The sequence below is a fragment of the Pelophylax lessonae genome (assembly GCF_965119305.1).
Source record: "Pelophylax lessonae genome assembly, chromosome: 7".
Classification (NCBI taxonomy): domain Eukaryota; kingdom Metazoa; phylum Chordata; class Amphibia; order Anura; family Ranidae; genus Pelophylax; species Pelophylax lessonae.
Genome location: NC_138774.1, coordinates 231,651,267 through 231,666,972, shown reverse-complemented (window position 1 = coordinate 231,666,972; position 15,706 = coordinate 231,651,267). Strand labels below are relative to the sequence as shown.

At 47.1% G+C, this 15,706-nt stretch overlaps 1 protein-coding gene across 1 annotated transcript in view; it reads left to right on the top strand.

Annotated features, from left to right (window-relative positions):
• BCAP31 (B cell receptor associated protein 31) overlaps positions 1 to 15,706 on the top strand; it is an 88,710-nt gene that overhangs the window by 14,959 nt on the left and 58,045 nt on the right. The window contains exons 2-3 of the mRNA XM_082264428.1: positions 117 to 217; positions 4,879 to 5,023. Coding sequence (XP_082120554.1) covers positions 117 to 217; positions 4,879 to 5,023 — 246 coding nt within the window. The remainder of the gene's footprint in view (positions 1 to 116; positions 218 to 4,878; positions 5,024 to 15,706) is intronic.

Sequence of the window (15,706 nt, the reverse complement as noted above, 5' to 3'; positions counted from 1 at the left end):
CATGATGGGAATTGTAGTTCCTGAACTGGAGGGCCATAGTTTGAAGACCCATGCTCCTAATTGCAGTAAAAGCCAATAGGACAGCTCGGTGGATAATCATTTTTTTTATCTTACAGGTGGCAGAAAATCTTCAAGTCTCGCTTGGTGCAGCTAATAGTGGCGTACGGGAACACTTTCTTTGTGGTCCTGATTGTGATCCTGTTATTGCTACTGCTAGGTAAGTACTGTGCTGGCAATCTGGAAGTGCTTTGCTGATGAATCTGTTGAGAGAGAGAGAGAGAAAAAAAAAGGTTCTGCCCCACTCTTTCTTTACCAAAAATTATGTGACATCAGCAAACGTTGTCAAAGAAATCAGATATGTGGCTGATAAAGAGGAGTATAGGCAGTGCTTTGATCCTTCCCAGATATCTAGGACCCCTACTGACAAGAAGTACATTTCAACATTCAGGTTCAGTGGTTCCAGAAGTCATCTACCAGCTGTATCTGCTATGGTCATGCTACCTGACCTTGAAGTGGAATTCCAGTCAAATTCTAATTTAGCTTAAACCTACTCCCACCTCCATTCAAAGACTTTTCTATCTACGCTGTAAAAGAAAAGTTGCCTATTCTGAAACCACTTTGACTCAGTCACCTGATCAGATCCCAGAGTTTGCTTCAGTGTACTTGTGACAAAACGCGTTGGAGGGAAGAGCTCCCTGATGCACAGTGTTTTTTTCTTGGTTTAATACACTCTTAGCAGCACTTGTCTGGTTAAAGTGGCATTCCAATCAAAACCTTTTTTTTTTTTTTTTTTTTTTTTTTAGATAAAAATAAATGAACATAGTGAATAAAAAGGGAGAAAAGTGTATAAAATAATGGTTAGAAAAAGCATGTCAAGAGAAGTTAGTGGGAGAAGGTAAAGCAGAAATTAGGGCTGATTAGGGTTAACTAAGGGGTTACATGGGAACCATGTTTTTTTTTTTCCCACTGAAATATACAAATGTACGCTCCTCCTCCTTTTGATCTGCAGATTAATGAAACAGAGTAAATTTGAAAGTAACGTTACTGTTAAAATCCAGTGGCAGGTCGTCAACAGACACTGCATTCTGATTTGTGCACCAGACCCGCAGTGGAGGAGCGTGCAGATGGCGGCCTGCATGGAATACCTGTGCATCCGGGGCAGCTGAAGACAGCCTTTCACACAAGTGTACAGATCAGCACGTCTTTGTGAATAAGGCCCAAAAAATGTTCTTAGTCTCTCCATGTAGATGCTCAAACATATTGACTGTAATTCTGATCTCACTCAGTACTAATGTACCACTGATTCAGTAGCTAATTCAAACTCCCCTGTTTTCTTAATCTAATAGGAGAATTTCTGTAGTTAGAAAATGGCATCTTAATTTTTTTTTTTTTTTTTTAATTTTCCAAATCTCTCATTTACAATTGCTGTACTCGTGCCAAATGCACTTTCTTATTGTTCAGACTAGAAATACAAAGGGCAATATTGTTACCTTTTTTGTATTTACTCTTTATTTCATCTGCAGATCAAAGGAGCGAGCTTATATCTGAATATCTTTTCAGTAAAAGCAAACCGACCAGTCAAAAAAGAGAAAACTGTTCTTATTTAACCCCTAATAAACCTTTAGTTTATACCAATCAGGGCCAATTTACCGAATGGGCACCCCGGCGCAGTGGCCCGGGGGCCCCACTTGCCCGAGGGGCCCCACCTGCTCAGTGACCCAGTCCCAGCCAAGCATCAGTCCCGATTCCTGTGTGCATCGCCGCCGAGCTTAGCAGGTGGCAAGCGCCTATCGGCCCTGCGCTTCTGTCAGGCCACTTGAGCCGTGGAGGGGGAGCCACAACTGCAGGAATGCCTGTCTGCCTCCATAGGAACAGGCACACACAGGACAGTCCAGTCTGACTCCCATCTGTGTGTGTGTTCACCGGACCCAGCCGCCTAACCTGGAAGCTGTCATTACCCGGGCATTGCTGTACCAATAAATATCACCTTCTCGATAATTTGCCTTTTTATTCTCATGGGTGATTGTGTAGGCAGGGGCCCAGTGCACTGCATTGCCCGGGGCCCTTTAATGCTCTTAAGATGGCACTGCTACCAATCAGCCCTAATTAACTCCTCCTTCCTCCTGCTCCCCCCAACTTTTATTTTCCTGTTTAAATTTTAGTTTTTATTTCTATTTTTAAACATTTATTGTTTACACTTTTTTCATTTTTATTTTGTTCATTTATTTTTATAGTGCCACATTAAACAAAAATCACAATTTGGTTGAAGCAGTTCTAAAGGCTGAAGGTTTTTTAATTCATTTTCTGCATTAAGGTAAAAAAACTGCTGTAAGCAGCCCCCCCCCCCCCGTTTTATTCTTGCTTGATCTCGACAGGGCCAGATTAACGTAGGGGCTATTGGAGCTGCAGCTCCAGGCCCCTACCTTAATATAGGCCCCGGGTTGGCCATATTCACTGTTACCGCTCTTCTGTCACTTGTAAACACAGAAGTCTGGCTTCTATGCTCGCTTCCCCAGGCAGCTCCCTCAGAACCTCCCCACACAGCGCGAAGGCCGGACAAGGAGGGACAGTTGCCGATGCATGGATGTGTTTATGGGCTTCAGAGACAGCATCACATGTTGAATTAGGCATTCATGGCTGCACCCTTCCTCCTCTGGGTGCATGCCAAGCCACGGCCCTTAAGGCCCTTCAAAATCCTCAGCACCAAGCCCATGATCTTAATCCAGCCCTGGATCTCGATCCAGTGATGTGCCAGAGAGCAGCAGCTAAGACAGCAGTGGGTCCCCCCCTCCCCCTTTCCCGCCACCCTCCGGTGCTTCTACCAGCTCACCCGTGCAATCCGCGAGCTGGAGAACTAATTTGCCGGCGGTGGAAATTTAGATGGTCCCCGGCAATCTTTATGACCTCTGGGGCCTGGTTGTGACGTTATGTCCCTTCCGGCTTCAGCATGATGTAAACACTGCCGTTTCCTTAACAGGAAAGGCTGAGATTTATTTATTTATTTTTTTTTTTCTGATCTCCATCTTTCCAGGCTAGAGAAGAGTTGTAGGGTCCAGACTCCAGATCTCTCTGTAAAGAGGACCTGCCATGCCCTATTCCTATTACAAGGGATGTTTACTTGATCACCTCTGCGGGTTTTTATTTTTTGTGCTATAAACAAAAAAAAACAACAATTTTAGGGGGGGGGGGGGGGAAGCTATATATTTTTTTCCTCCTGCTATAAAATATATACTATAAAAATTGTCAGTTAAAGTAATGCTGTCCCGTATAGAAAAAAATGGCCTGGTTGGTGAGGTGGGGGGGATGTAAATCTTCCAGAGGTCAAGTGGGTACAGGCTATCCTTGCCTTCTTCTAGAGATGGGCTCTTGATTTCGAGCTCCCACGTGCCCAATTCTGCCAGGAAGCTGACCCTGCACACTGCTAATCACAGGCCGTAAGACATTTCGCAGTCTGTGCAGCTGCAGATCAGGAAATGTCTCAGCGCCTGTGATTAGCGGCGTGCAGTGTCGGCCTCCTGGCCGGATTGGGCACGTAGGAGCTCAAAAACGCCAGAGCCCATCTCTACCTTTTGCACCATGTTACATTTTACACCCATATATAGGGTGTAACATGGTGATAATGAGAACTGCTCCCTCAGCATATTGGGGTTCTTCTCTCCCCCGCAGCAGAACTACCCACACAGCCACATCATTTACAGAGATCAGGGAGTGAAGGAACTACAAGTCCCATCTGTCTGACTTCAGTGGAACATGAGTTCATTCTTATCGCTTGCACTTCCTCCAGCTCTCCAACTAAAAGCCTGTACCTTGGCATGAACATAGAGCTGAAGGAAGAGTCTGCAGGAGCCTGGCATTGCACCTGCCATTTGCTGATCATGGGTACAATGCTTTGCAGACTTCTATACAGAAAAATAATAAATGCACTTTTTTTTTTCCCTACAAATAAATGTGCATCTATTTGTTTTTCTGTAAAAGGTGGACTTAGTCTTTAAGTAGTGAAAAGGATTGTGAGAAATCAGCAGGTCCAAAGCTGTATTCCAGAGGCGTAACTAGAACCTTCAGGGCTCTGGTGCAGGAAACCATGAAGAGCCCTCAAGACCCCTGGCCGGGGCCCTTCCCTTCAAGCCTGGGGCTCTTCCCACTGATCCTGGGGCCCTTTACTCTTGTTGTGGGGCCCTTTTTTATGGTCCCGCAGTGGGACATTTTCACAAGTTCTGCAGTGGGCCCCCTCCTGCCATCTTGGGGTCTTCCCACGCTGGTGGAATGCCAGGGCCCGGTTGCAAGTGTGACCTTTGCGTTCCTGGAAGTTCACCCACTGGTGTCAGTAGTTTTTATTTTTTGGTATTTTAATTGTATTATTTTTTATCATTTTATTTAATTTTTTTTTACAATGTCACTGACTATGACTCTGTCCATTCAGAAAAGGAAGGAGCTGGTAAATTACATATTTACCGACCCCTTCCTGGTTCTCTATTGTAACACATTCCCTGCAGCAGCCGGCAGGAGAGGGGAGGGAGCACCGTGGGGGGGGAGGGGAGGGATCACCGTGGGGGGGGGAGGGGGGCAGCACCGTGGGGGGGGGGGGGGACCAGGGGAAGCACACAGGGGCCCGGACACAGCAGAACACAAGTGAACTGGATAGGAGGAGTGGCAGGGGCAGCATACAGAGGAACCAATCTCCTCCATTTTCCTCCTGCAGCTACAGGAGGAAAAAGGACAGTTATTTCTCTACATGCTGCCCCCGCCACCCCTCCTATCCAGGTATACAGGGGAGACGCATGGGGCCTGGTTATAATTGCAACCCCTGTAGTTAAGGCCCTGCTGTATTCTATAAGGGTGGTACACAGCCTTCCATCACATAACTCCTTCTTCTTCTAGATGCATTTCGAGAGATCCAGAAGTATGGCGTTGGGGATCAGGTGGACCTTAAGAACAACCCAGTTGCAGTGGAGCATATCCATATGAAGCTGTTCAGAGCCCAGCGTAACCTGTACATCGCTGGATTCTCCCTCCTGCTGGCTTTGTGAGTATTTACATTCTCTGATTCGCTCTGCATTACTTAGAGGCAGTTCAATGGTGTGACCACACGGGGGCAGTAAAACCCTGTATGATTATTTGTCTGTCAGAAGTATGATGTTTCACACTGTTGGATCCCCTTTGTATTCCTTTCAGGTCTTGTCTCTTTTTTTTTTTTTTCCTTCTGCCCTGGAACTTTCTAATCCCCCCCCCCCCATGTCTTTTTAATTCAGAGTACACAGTTAAGCATTGATATAAACATACTGGCAATTTAAGCATACGATTGCTTGGCAAAATTGTGTGTTCCGCAAACTTTTATTATGATGGAAACATAAAAATAATGTATACACAGCACCAGTAAACATAAAATGTAAAATATCATGCAATATCAGAGCTGGGCCGATGGTACACTAGTATTGCATATGAAAGTTCATTTTTGTGCGCTGCATTAAAGTGATTGTATAGGTAAAAAAAAAAAAGAATACATTAAAATAAAAACAAACATGTCATACTTACCTGCTTAGTGTAATGGTTTTGCACTGAGCAGCCTAGATCCTTCTCTTCTTGGGTCCCCCAACCGCTGCTCCTGGCTTGTCCCCCCTGCCTAGTGTCCTCATAGCAAGCTGCTTGTGCATGCTCACTCCTGAACTGGCTCTTTGTGTCCATAGGAGACACAGAGTGCGGCTCAGCCCCACCCCATGCTCCCTCCTCACCTGGTGTGATTGACAGCAGTGGGAGCCAATGGCTCCTGCTACTGTGTGTAAGCTAATGAGGAGGGAGAGAGCCGGGAGAGTCTCTGCTCTTGTGAACATCACTAGATTGGTCTCAGGTAAGTATTAAGGGGTGCTGGGGGTCAGGCTGCACACTGAAGGTTTTTTACCTTCATCCATAAAATGCATGAAGGTAAAAAATCAAAAATCTTCAGCCTTTAGAAAAAAAAAAGCTGCAAGTATGGTTTTTGGTTTGTCGACAGACCTTTAAATAATGACGCACATTAAAGCATGTGCGGCCTTTGGCCACTTCACATGGATCATACAGAACTGCACTCATGGATGGCCGTGTTTAACTTCATGGGGATGCACAGGTGTTCCATGCATCCCTGTGCAGGCTGCAGGCAGTCTCTTTGATGTCAGTTGGGATGCTGTGGCTTCAAGATATATCTGGGGCTCTGCACCCGCACATAAGTTACTTTTGTAGAAGCAGCTGTCTGTGCAGCCGCTGCATCCCAAATAATAGCAATGACACTGCCTGCACAGGGATACATGGAATGCCTGTGCATCCCTGTGCTGGTAAACATGGCCCTCCACAGGCATACGGTTATGTACACCCTGGGTGAGTGAGGCCTAACTCAGCACAAGAGTACGGCCAAGCAGATGACACTATTTTCTCTGATTCTGTTGGAAACTGTAGGACAGTCCTTTTTCCACCCCCATCCTGATGACTGGAAAGTGCAACAGACAGGTGAGGTCTTCTCAGCATTTTCCTGGTCAGCATATTTGCATGAAGCCCACTTAGTTGGCTACTAATGCTATCCCTCCCTCTCTGTCTAAGGCTGGCCATACATGGAGCAAATTTTCAAATTTCTTTCCTGCAACCTGTGAAGTTTGCACAATTCCCCCATCAACATAGGGTGTGCTGGCAGGGGAATCCCTCCTGCCAAGCCATTGTGTTCTCCCGGCAGAAGAAGCTGTCCCCACTGGGAGAAGACGGTGATTATTTCTAGCAGTGATAATCACATGTAAAATCCATCAGGCTGGTTGTACCCAAGTTGATCGATCAATCAACTTGGTACATTTAGCCTTCCCATATATAGTTTGAAGCTCGGCCGGTTCCTGAAGCGGCCGAGATTCGAACCATCTTTGGCCAGCCTTAGTGTTAGTAAGGATTAATGTTGATACCAAGTCAAATTCCAGTATGCTGCAGGCAAGTGTTCTGAGACAGAATATAATGACAAGAGGAGAAAGCAGAGGGCACATTTAGCATTTGGTCCTGTTGTGATCTGTGCCTTGGTTGCTGAGCTAGCGTAGTTAATAGCAAATTCCCTTGTAAGCCCTTTCTAGTGCTCTGTTCTCAGTGGCAGGGCCAGCTCTTTTCTATATCTTCACTGGGACCCTACTGTGCCTAACCCTGGCTGAAAGGACAAAGTCCCTAAGGAGATCTTCTCGAAAACAAAATATGTATTGCAGCTCTGCCCCCGTTAAACTCGGTTCACAGAAAAAAAGGAGATCTTGCAACTGCTGAGGTTGAACCCTTGATCATAGATATTTGAAACCATCGGCTGCTGCTTCAAAGTGAAACTTGTCTCGTAACAATTGATAAAAAATTGTTCTTTAGCAAGGAACATACACCCTACAGCCAGTTACACACTAGAGTTTTTGCATGGAAAAAAAAGACACTGTACTAACCATGCACGGTTAGTCCAGTGAATCTCTCCTGCTGAGCCCTTGTGTTCTGACAAGGGGACGGCCCCCCGTCAGAACACTCCAATCAGCGCTCTCTGCCATTGGCTGAGGTCGCTGATTGGGAGTCAGTCGGCTGCTGGGGCTTAATTATGGTAATAAAGTTAGTGTGTGCTGTAAACTGCCTCCAGCATTGCTCCTGTCTTTTCTTGCTGGAGGCTGCCATTTTGTTGAAGCCCAGAGCCGTGTGTAAAGTTAAAGCAGAATTAAACACTCTTATTAGGGATGCACCGAAATGAAATTCTTGGCCGAAGCCGAATAATAATGAAATGCTTGGCCGAAGGCCGAATACCGAACGCGGTGTTTCGCATTTTTTCCATTTATTTTGCCAATTTTTAGGGGGCACGCTGATGGGCACATTTTATGTTAGGGGGCACTCTGATGGGCAAAAGAAAACATTTAAATCAGCTTTGCTCTTAACATAAAATATGCCCATTAGCGTGCCCCTTAACATAAAATATGCTCATCAGCATGTCCCTTAGCATAAAATAAAGGGCACGCTGATGGCCACATTTTATGTCAAGGGAGCACTCTGTTGGGCACATTTTCTTTCTTTTTTTTTTTTTAAGGGGCACTTTATAGGGCACTCTAATGAGCATGGCAAGTGGCAACATATGGCAAAATATGCCAGTCTGCACACTAATGCTTGTGCAGCTACCGTATTCTCCCCTAAATGTGCTCCACATACCTGAACTGCAGCCAGGTCGGAGCCAAAAGCCGCGAACAGGGGGGCGGGGCGTGCACATAGTGTCACGCTCGCTGGACCTAGTGTGAAGGAGCCGCAGTCAGGAGCAGGGGGCGGGACGTCACACCCCCTACTCGCGGCCAGACAGGACACCGGCGGCGTGTGAGCAGGGAGCCGCAATGAGGAAGGGGACTGAAGGACTCCTAGGTAGCGGGCTCGCGGTCTGGGCGGAAGCATCGCGCGGGCCGCCATTTAGTGACCGCCGCTGACATTGTTCGGCACAAATTTATTCGGCCTTTTTACTTATTCGGCCGAACACCGAAAGTGCTATTTTTTCTATTTTCGGCCGAATAATGTTCGGCCGCCGAACATTCGGTGCATCCCTACCTCTTATCCTTTTCCATCAAGGAAGCTGCCATCTGTTTGATCTGGATCTGTCATGGTGCTGCTCATGTGACCAGTTATGACACCAGCCATTTGATTGGTTTAGATCATTGGTCCTCAAGCCTGGCCTACAGGGCCCACTAACAGGCCAGATTTTCAAGATAACTGAAATACATCCCAGGTGATATCATTTGCTGCTCAGTGATTGCAGTACTCTAGTCTGCATCTCCCCAAGGTAATACCTAAAATCTGGCCTGTTAGTGGGCCCTGTAGGCCAGGCTTGAGGACCACTGGCTTAGACAGTTTGAGAACACAAGCAAATGTAACAGCAATCCTGGACTGCTGGGAATGTAATGTTTTTCTAAACCATGAAATCCATGGGTTTAGTTCCTCTTTAGGTTATCAGGAGACCGTCCTCTATTGTCGGCATAGTGCCGAAAAGGAGTGCAACTGAGCATGTGCAGAGCAAGGTGAGACAATGTATTACTGGATTTTAAACCGTATAGACACTTTTTTTTTTTTTTTGTGTTTTATATAGCTATACCTGCCTGAAGTGATCTAGCAAAAACTTAATTTTCTGACTAAAGTTCCACTTTAAGTCACAGTTGTGATGGGCAGCTGGAATTTTCATTCCCATCTTTGGCATGGTCGTATTTGCAGAGGCCACTTTGGTTAAAGCCTTGGACTGCAGAACTCACGTCTAGGAAACATCTGATCTCCATGGCCTTAGAGGGACATTGTCTCTTCCAAATTTACTCTGGATACCATTTTCAAGTGCGCTACTGGTGGCAAGAGTACCACCGTACATTTCAAATTCACGCAGTAGGTTTGGTACTGATATCTGGATTGGAGAGAGGAAAAAAAGCAAGCCATCAGCATACGCCGATACCTTGCAATGAGTATCTCCCACACACAACCCCGAAATGTCCGGGTGAAGACGAACCCTGCACAGGAAGGGTTCTAAGGAGAGAGCGTACAGCAGGGGAGACAGGGGACATCCTTGTCTCGTCCCATTAGTGATCCAGAACGGATTAGACAGGAGCCCATTAGATTTCACTTGCACGGTGGGTTTGGAATAAATCATAGAAATCCAGTTTATCATGTTGTCCCCAAGGTCAACATGGCGTAACACAGAGAACATAAATCGCCAATCAACGCGATTAAACGCCTTCTCAGCCTAATCCATTAAACAGTCTGACCATATGAGGGCCAAGCGTGGAAAAGAAAGTCCCTATTCTATTGTATTGTAAAGCCATCAGGGCCTGGGGCCTTACCCACTTTGAAGGAGCCAATTGCTGTGCGCATTTCCTCCACAGAGATGGGGGCCTCCAGCGCTATTTGTATATCAGTCGGTAGTTTGGGGAGCTGAGAACATGTACTATAGTCCTCCATTTGAGACTGGGGTACCTGATGGTCAGGCATACACGTCATAAGTCATAAAAGCCTCCAAATTCCCATGCAATATGTCCAGTGGTAGAGACCAGATGGGGAATAGAACTCGCCTGCCTCTGATCACGCACCGCCCATGCTAAAAGTTTCCCACATTTGTTCCCCGAAACGTAGAATGATTGACGACGTTTCTGCAAGTCAGCTTTGGCTCTAAAATACAAGAGGTCGGGAACTTGTTTGCAGTCTTTAGCCCCGTACACACGTACTGATCGTCGGCCAAACGATCAGCCGTCTTTTGTCCAGGGCTGTCGTGTCTGTTTGAAAACTGCAAAAGACTGCACACGAATTTTGTCGGCCACCAACAGCCGACTGCAGAAGTGATGTCATGTGATTACCTTTCCTTGTCTTTTTTCTTTTCTGAGCATGCCCAGTCTTGCTAATCGGCTGTCTGTCGGCCGAATTCTGTACTGACTGGCGAACAATCGGCCGTTCTGGTGTTGGCCAACAAAAATTTTAATGCCTGCACGACAGATTCTGTTCGGCCTAAAATGCGCTGTCGGAAGCATCATACTAACAAGCCTACAATCGGCCGATCGGTCGTCGGCCGAATATTTACGGCCAACAATCGGTACACGTGTACGGGGCTTTTCTCCAGACTGTGTGTATAGATGTGTCCACGGAAGTGTGGCCAACAGTAGTATAGACACCCCTTTAGATTTAGTCACAGCATTAGTGGAGTGATATGTCAATGGGTAGTAGCGATTTTTAAGGAAGGAGTCTGTCATCCCTGAAGTGGGTTTTCTGTGTAAATGCTATGTCTGCCTTTTGTGGCGCTTTAGGTCATTTAACTTTCAACAAGGTGGGGAGAAAGCTAGGGGGGAAAATGAGTAGAGAGTAAAAGAGAAGTTCAAAAGTACTAAAGCGAGGTAAATCAACCAAGAAAGGACGGTGGAAAGAGAACCCCCCCCCCCCTCAAAAACCTAAATTGGCAGATAATCTGCTCTAGCGCACAGTGGCCTCAAGCCAACAAGAGTGCGAAGGCCTAAGTGGGGGAGTGGATGGAGAGGGAACGGAGAGAGAGAGAGAGAGGGACCGACCCTCCCCACCCAGCCCAGCAAATAGAGGACCAAGCATAATCATATTAGAATGCAACAGGCAAAACAGTACATGAAAAAAAACAGGCAACTGTAGAACCAAAGCAAGGATGGAGTGATTGAGCTGCTCCACCACAGGACAGGTAGTGTAAATAAGGACCCCCTAGCGCCTTGAGATGCTATGGGTGCCACCACATGGCAGTTGAACAGAACCCAACAGGCTATTATGCTGCTGTTGCGAACATGACCCATCACTCCCCTTCTATCCCCTCCCCTTCCTTAAGCCGGAAGACCAGCAACAAGGTCAAGGAGCAACACAGTACCCCAGGTGATGTATCAGCCCAATAAAATAAAAATTAAAAAAAAATAAAACATTCAAGGAAGTCTGATAAGTGAAACGTAACCTTATAGCAGGCATCATAAAATACCATCAGGAGAGCAAAAACAAAACAAAAAACATTTTCTCCCCCCCAGCGTTGGAGTCAAAGCCACCAAGTAAGGGAATCGGGAAGGTACAACGTGCCTGAGTCCAGCAAGAGTCATGATACGGCTATATGGTAAATACCCAAATAAAGCAACGTGCAATGATCACAAGGGCAGAGAGTGGTAAAGAGGTGTAAGTGTTCTTTACAGACACAAAGGGAACAACACCAGCACAGCAGATATGGCTCCTAATCAACAAGGTTGTCTATGCATGGCAATGGCAGGCACACAAAAAAAATGTATAATTCTCTAAACCATTGTGGAGAATTGTCATCTGATCCCCAACCCAGTGGGGAGCGCAACAGCGTCTGCCCTGGGGGATATGCACAGCTCCACGAACACCCCAGCAACCTTGACATAGACTGTCAACAGGGCAGACGTCATAAAGGAACTGTTCGACAGGAGTGTAGCACCATCAGAAGAGATTGGGGTATCCGATTGCAGCAGTGGGGTGCAGGAGGTCATTAAATGCAGCCCGAAGGGGTCAGAAACGTAGCAGAGTAGGGCAACAGCAGTCACTTACAGACAGGATGCAGTTAAGGCTACCAGGGACCGTCCAGCGAAGATGCTCTGGAACGACGGCAGAGCTGCTGGGGTCGCGGTGGCAAGCTCCTCCATGGTGGTATTAAACACTGGGGGCCAGCTTGATGCGGTAGTAGTTGCAACCTGTCATGGACATCAATTGGATCGGACTCTATGAAAGTGAATAATGCCTCTCAGGTCTCCAGAAGATCTAAGGGTGAATTAAGTGTTACCTTTTCGGAAAGTGGCCGAGGGGGGGAAGCCCCACCTGTAGGTAATACCCTTTTGTCGGGCTAGGTCCAGCTGCGGTCGCAGTAAGGCTCTGAGATGCAAGGTAGCTTTTGAGATGTCCAGCAAAATTTTGACCAAGGCACCGTCAAAGTCCACTGGTCCCACGCCCCATGCCCTTCGAACAACCATTTCCTTATGTTGGAACCTATGGATCCGGCAGATAACATCCCTAGGTCTATTAGGATCTGCAGATCTAGGACCGATATCTGTGTACCCGATCAAATTCAAGGTTAGCCGGGAGTGCATCACCCAGCAGTCTGGTAACAGTGGCAGACAGGTCTTCAGTCCCTGTTGCCTCAGAGAAACCCCTGAGGCAGACATTCTTCCGCCTGTTCCTGTCCTCCACCTGTAATTGCAGAGCGATGGACATGTCTAGCTGGGAATTCTGGGAGACCTCAAATTTGGTCAGTCTCTGCTCTATGGCCATCACTGCCTTCCCCCTTGAGACCCGATCAGTCAGAGTCCTCCCCTCTTTGCAAACCGCCTGCACCTCCCTCAGATGCATCGCCTCTATACGGCCCACCATCACCTCCAAGTCTGCCTTGCTGGGCAGGGAGAGGAGCAAAGCACAGCTCCTCATCTACACGCAGAGTCAACGGACTCTGCAATGATCCAATAGGTTGAGGGAATAGGGCAGCAGAGGCGTCCGAGGGTGCCTCCGACAGGGAGCTGGTGAAGCTGGCAAGTCCCGGACCTCCGGCGCCTCGTGGTGTGGTGCACGTGACTCTGCCCTCTTTAGCCTCAGAGATGGAGTCTGGGAGGCCGCAAAAATTTGTTGGTTTTCTGCCCTGGTGGCTGGCTTGCCGGGTGTCCCGGCGATCCTGGGGGTGCCCTTGGTCTTCCTTTTCTTCGCTGATCGCATTACCACACTTTTTTAGAAGCTCTAATAGCTGGGCTGGGTGAGTAAGGAGACAGAGCTCACTGGAAGTGCGACTTCACCTGTCCATGTCCAGGCCATGCCCCCGGCAGTTTCCTTTCTTAAAGCAGTGCTATTTGCCCAGTTTCTTTCCAGATCTCGCCAATTCAATATTCTTTTGTCGTGGGACAAGTCAGTCTAGTCTCTGAAAAGACCGATTTGTTTTGGTATCAAGAACCAGGTTGTCCCTTGCTTGTTGGGCTAGGGAAAAGGCCTAAGCACACAGTCGGTGTAGGGGACTTGGTCATCAGAGAAGTCTCCTCTCCCAATCAACATACTGGAGATGTGGACAATTTTGTCTTTGACCGATCTGGATTTGGTTGGACAACACCACAGTGGTGGTATGCATCAACCATCAGGGAGGAACCGGAAATCTTCCAGAATGATGTAGTCCACATCCTGTCTTGGGCATAATTTCACACTCCAGCCTTGTCTGCTGTGTACAATAATGGTGTGGACAGCTGGCAGGAAGATTTTCCCAGCTGGCAACATCTGAACCCAAGGAATGTGGTCCCTACATCTGCAGGCATTCTATGACTTGTGTCACAGGTGGGGGAACACCAGATGTAGACCTCCAGGTTCAACAACCAACTGGACAGATTTGTCTTCAGCTGCAGAGAAGCAGTGTATGATCTGGTGGCTCCATGGGATTTGTACTCCCTGATTTATTACTTTTCTCCCTTTAAAAATGTTTCATCGTCTAAAATGGAGGGCATTCTAGTGATTCTTATTGGTCTGGACTGGCCCAGACAGATGTGGTAGGCTAACCAGGTAGGACTCCCAGCGGATGCTCTGTGGGCTCTACCGGATTCTATGGATCTTTTGTCTCCAGGACTGATTTGCCATCCTGCTTCAGGGTCGCTCTTTTACCATCATGGTTATAATTTACCATCCTGTTTCATTGATGACATAGCAGTGGAAGCCCAGGTTTTGAGATGGGCATCTTTTGAAACTTTACTTCTTTATTATTGCCTGTGGCCATCACCTCTGTGGAGCGAGTGTCAAGCTGGCAGCCTTCTCCTGGTTTTGCAAAGGTACAAGGTGGTGTTGAGGCCCAGGATTTTCTTCCTGCCTATGGTATTTTCTGCCTTTCACCTCATCGCTCTGTCCAGTTCCAACTTCCCAAAAGGAAATTTCCTTCCATTTGTCTGGATGTGGTTTGGGCTCTGAGTGTCTATCTCTCTCTCTCAGCCTCTAGTTTAGTCACTGATTCTTTTTGTTACTCCCATTTGTTCCCATAAGAGTGTACTGTAAATAGGATTTTTTCCCTTTGATGCAAAACTAAAGCATGCTCGTAGTACGAGGGGCTAGCCTACAGTTTTTTGTGTGCCAGTGTCCAGTCCTCCTAGTGGCAGTATATCCTAAAAGTGAGAGACTTTCTGCATACTGCAATACCCTCTCCAAGAAAAGGATTTTGCGGGGAGTACATGATTTATTTATTTTTTTTTTTTATATATAGGTACCTTTTTTTTAGTTTTTGCACATACACAGAGGGTGATTTTTACAGAGGGAGGGGTCTATTAGAGCTCATTTGCACTTGCTTCAACTTTAATATACATCAAAGCACCTACCACTTCAACATGCATTTTTTGATGCTTCTGTGATGCATTAATGAAGCTTGGCAAATGCCTTGTGTGTGTTAATTCACTGTTGGTTTAAAGCAGGGGTGGGGAACATTTTTTCTGCCGAGGGCCATTTGGGTATTTTTAAAATCATTTGGGGGCCGTACAAAATTATCAACTTAAAAATGTGCCTGGTATATTTGGTCAAACATTTAATTAACTCACCCCTAATTTGATGGCTGCAACTGCTTCTCTATGGTGAGGTGTGTGATGTTAGCTGGTATTGATGATGTTGCTACTGGCAACTGGTTTTCCAGGTTTGCCCTCCTTAATGCAGAGTGATTAGTGCCCCCATCAACGCAGAGTGATTAGTGCCCTGATGACCCCCAGAAGGCCGCAAATCGGCGCCTCTGCCTGCCGCACGTGGGGTGCAAAACCCCACCCCCCCATAGCCACCTCTGCATTGATGTAGGGCGCTAATCATACTGCATTGATGGGGGGGTGCTAATCACTGTGCATTGATGGGGGGCACTAATCACTCTGCATTGATGGGGGGCACTAATCACTGTGCATTGATGGGGGGCACTAATCACTCTGCATTGATGGGGGGCACTAATCACTCTGCATTGATGGGGGGCACTAATCACTCTGCATTGATGGGGGGCACTAATCACTCTGCATTGATTGGGGGCACTAATCACTCTGCATTGATTGGGGGCACTAATCACTCTGCATTGATTGGGGGCACTAATCACTCTGCATTGATTGGGGGCACTAATCACTCTGCATTGATGGGGGGCACTAATCACTCACGTGCCGAGTAAGCAGAGGAACCCGCTCTGTGTGTAATCAGGAGGCGCTCCCCCCTTCCCCTCCGGAGGCAGCCCAATGGCAGGGCCGGATCA